Source organism: Plasmopara halstedii, assembly GCF_900000015.1.
Source record: "Plasmopara halstedii genome assembly, contig: Scaffold_322, whole genome shotgun sequence".
Lineage (NCBI taxonomy): Eukaryota > Oomycota > Peronosporomycetes > Peronosporales > Peronosporaceae > Plasmopara > Plasmopara halstedii.
Genome location: NW_020187243.1, coordinates 1,476,131 through 1,477,100, shown reverse-complemented (window position 1 = coordinate 1,477,100; position 970 = coordinate 1,476,131). Strand labels below are relative to the sequence as shown.

The 970-nt window shown below is 53.6% G+C and overlaps 1 protein-coding gene across 1 annotated transcript; it reads right to left on the bottom strand.

Moving 5' to 3' along the window:
• Nucleotides 1-128: 128 nt before the first annotated feature.
• PHALS_08436 (polyprotein) lies at nucleotides 129-830 on the bottom strand (the record flags this gene model as incomplete). The annotated part of the gene is made up of 1 exon (XM_024723784.1): nucleotides 129-830. The coding sequence occupies one exon, from the start codon at nucleotides 828-830 to the stop codon at nucleotides 129-131; it is 702 nt and encodes a 233-aa protein (XP_024574726.1).
• Nucleotides 831-970: the final 140 nt, after the last annotated feature.

Here is a 970-nt window from a genome sequence, read left to right as displayed (position 1 = left end):
AGGCAATCGCACTCGACTTGCCCCAGATATAACACGAATCCCGCTGGAACTCGACGCTAACCCGCGTCCTGCCAAGTTCCCCACCGACAGCAGTCGGCGATCGAGGCCAGGAATGTGGAGTACTTCCCTCATCCGGATGCGTTGCCATCGATGCCCTTCAAGTGCACCGACCCGGTTCCCGCCACGCGCAGGTTCTTACCATCAGCGATGGTCACCTCAATGTTCGTGTTCACGATCTCATACTCAAATAGGTCGTCTCGGTATGGCGTCATGTGAGACGTCGCACCACTGTCGATCAGCCAGCTCGGTGATCGATCCTTACCAACAGCGAGTGCAGTATCAACCATGGCGCTGGTGATCATTGAGTTTTCTGACTCATTTACCGGGCCTAATACGCTGACTGCGAATACTGCATCATCGTCACTGTCGTCGACCTTGTTTGGGCAATCCCGCTTCATGTGTCCGATTCGGTCACAACTGAGGCACTTGCCCCGGAACCCGCCATTCTTCTTCGCGCTGTTGCCCTTGCGGTCATTGTATCTGCAGCGTTTGACAAACTTGCCATTCTTTCCCCTGTTACCATCCGAGGTGACCTTCAACGCGCGCTCCGACGTTTCCTTCTTTTCCAGTCGCTCGAACTCCTTGAGCAACTCTTCCTTTACCTCGATCAACGTGATCTCCTTAGAATCCTCAATGATCGACGAGATCAACTCGAACTCGCTGGGCAGGCTGCTCAGAAATATAACCAATTGACGGGCATCGTCCAATGGTTCACCAAGAGATTGGAGACCCACGATGAGCTCGTCGAATTTGGCAAAGTGCTTCGCCATCGTCGCCCCTTTCTTTATCTTGAATTCATGGAGTCGGCGAGTCCTCATCACTCGGTTGTGCATCGTGGTCCGGTTATAGAACTCCCGCAGAGTTCACCACGCTTGAATTGCCGAGGTCGCGAAGCGAATCTTCGTCTGGA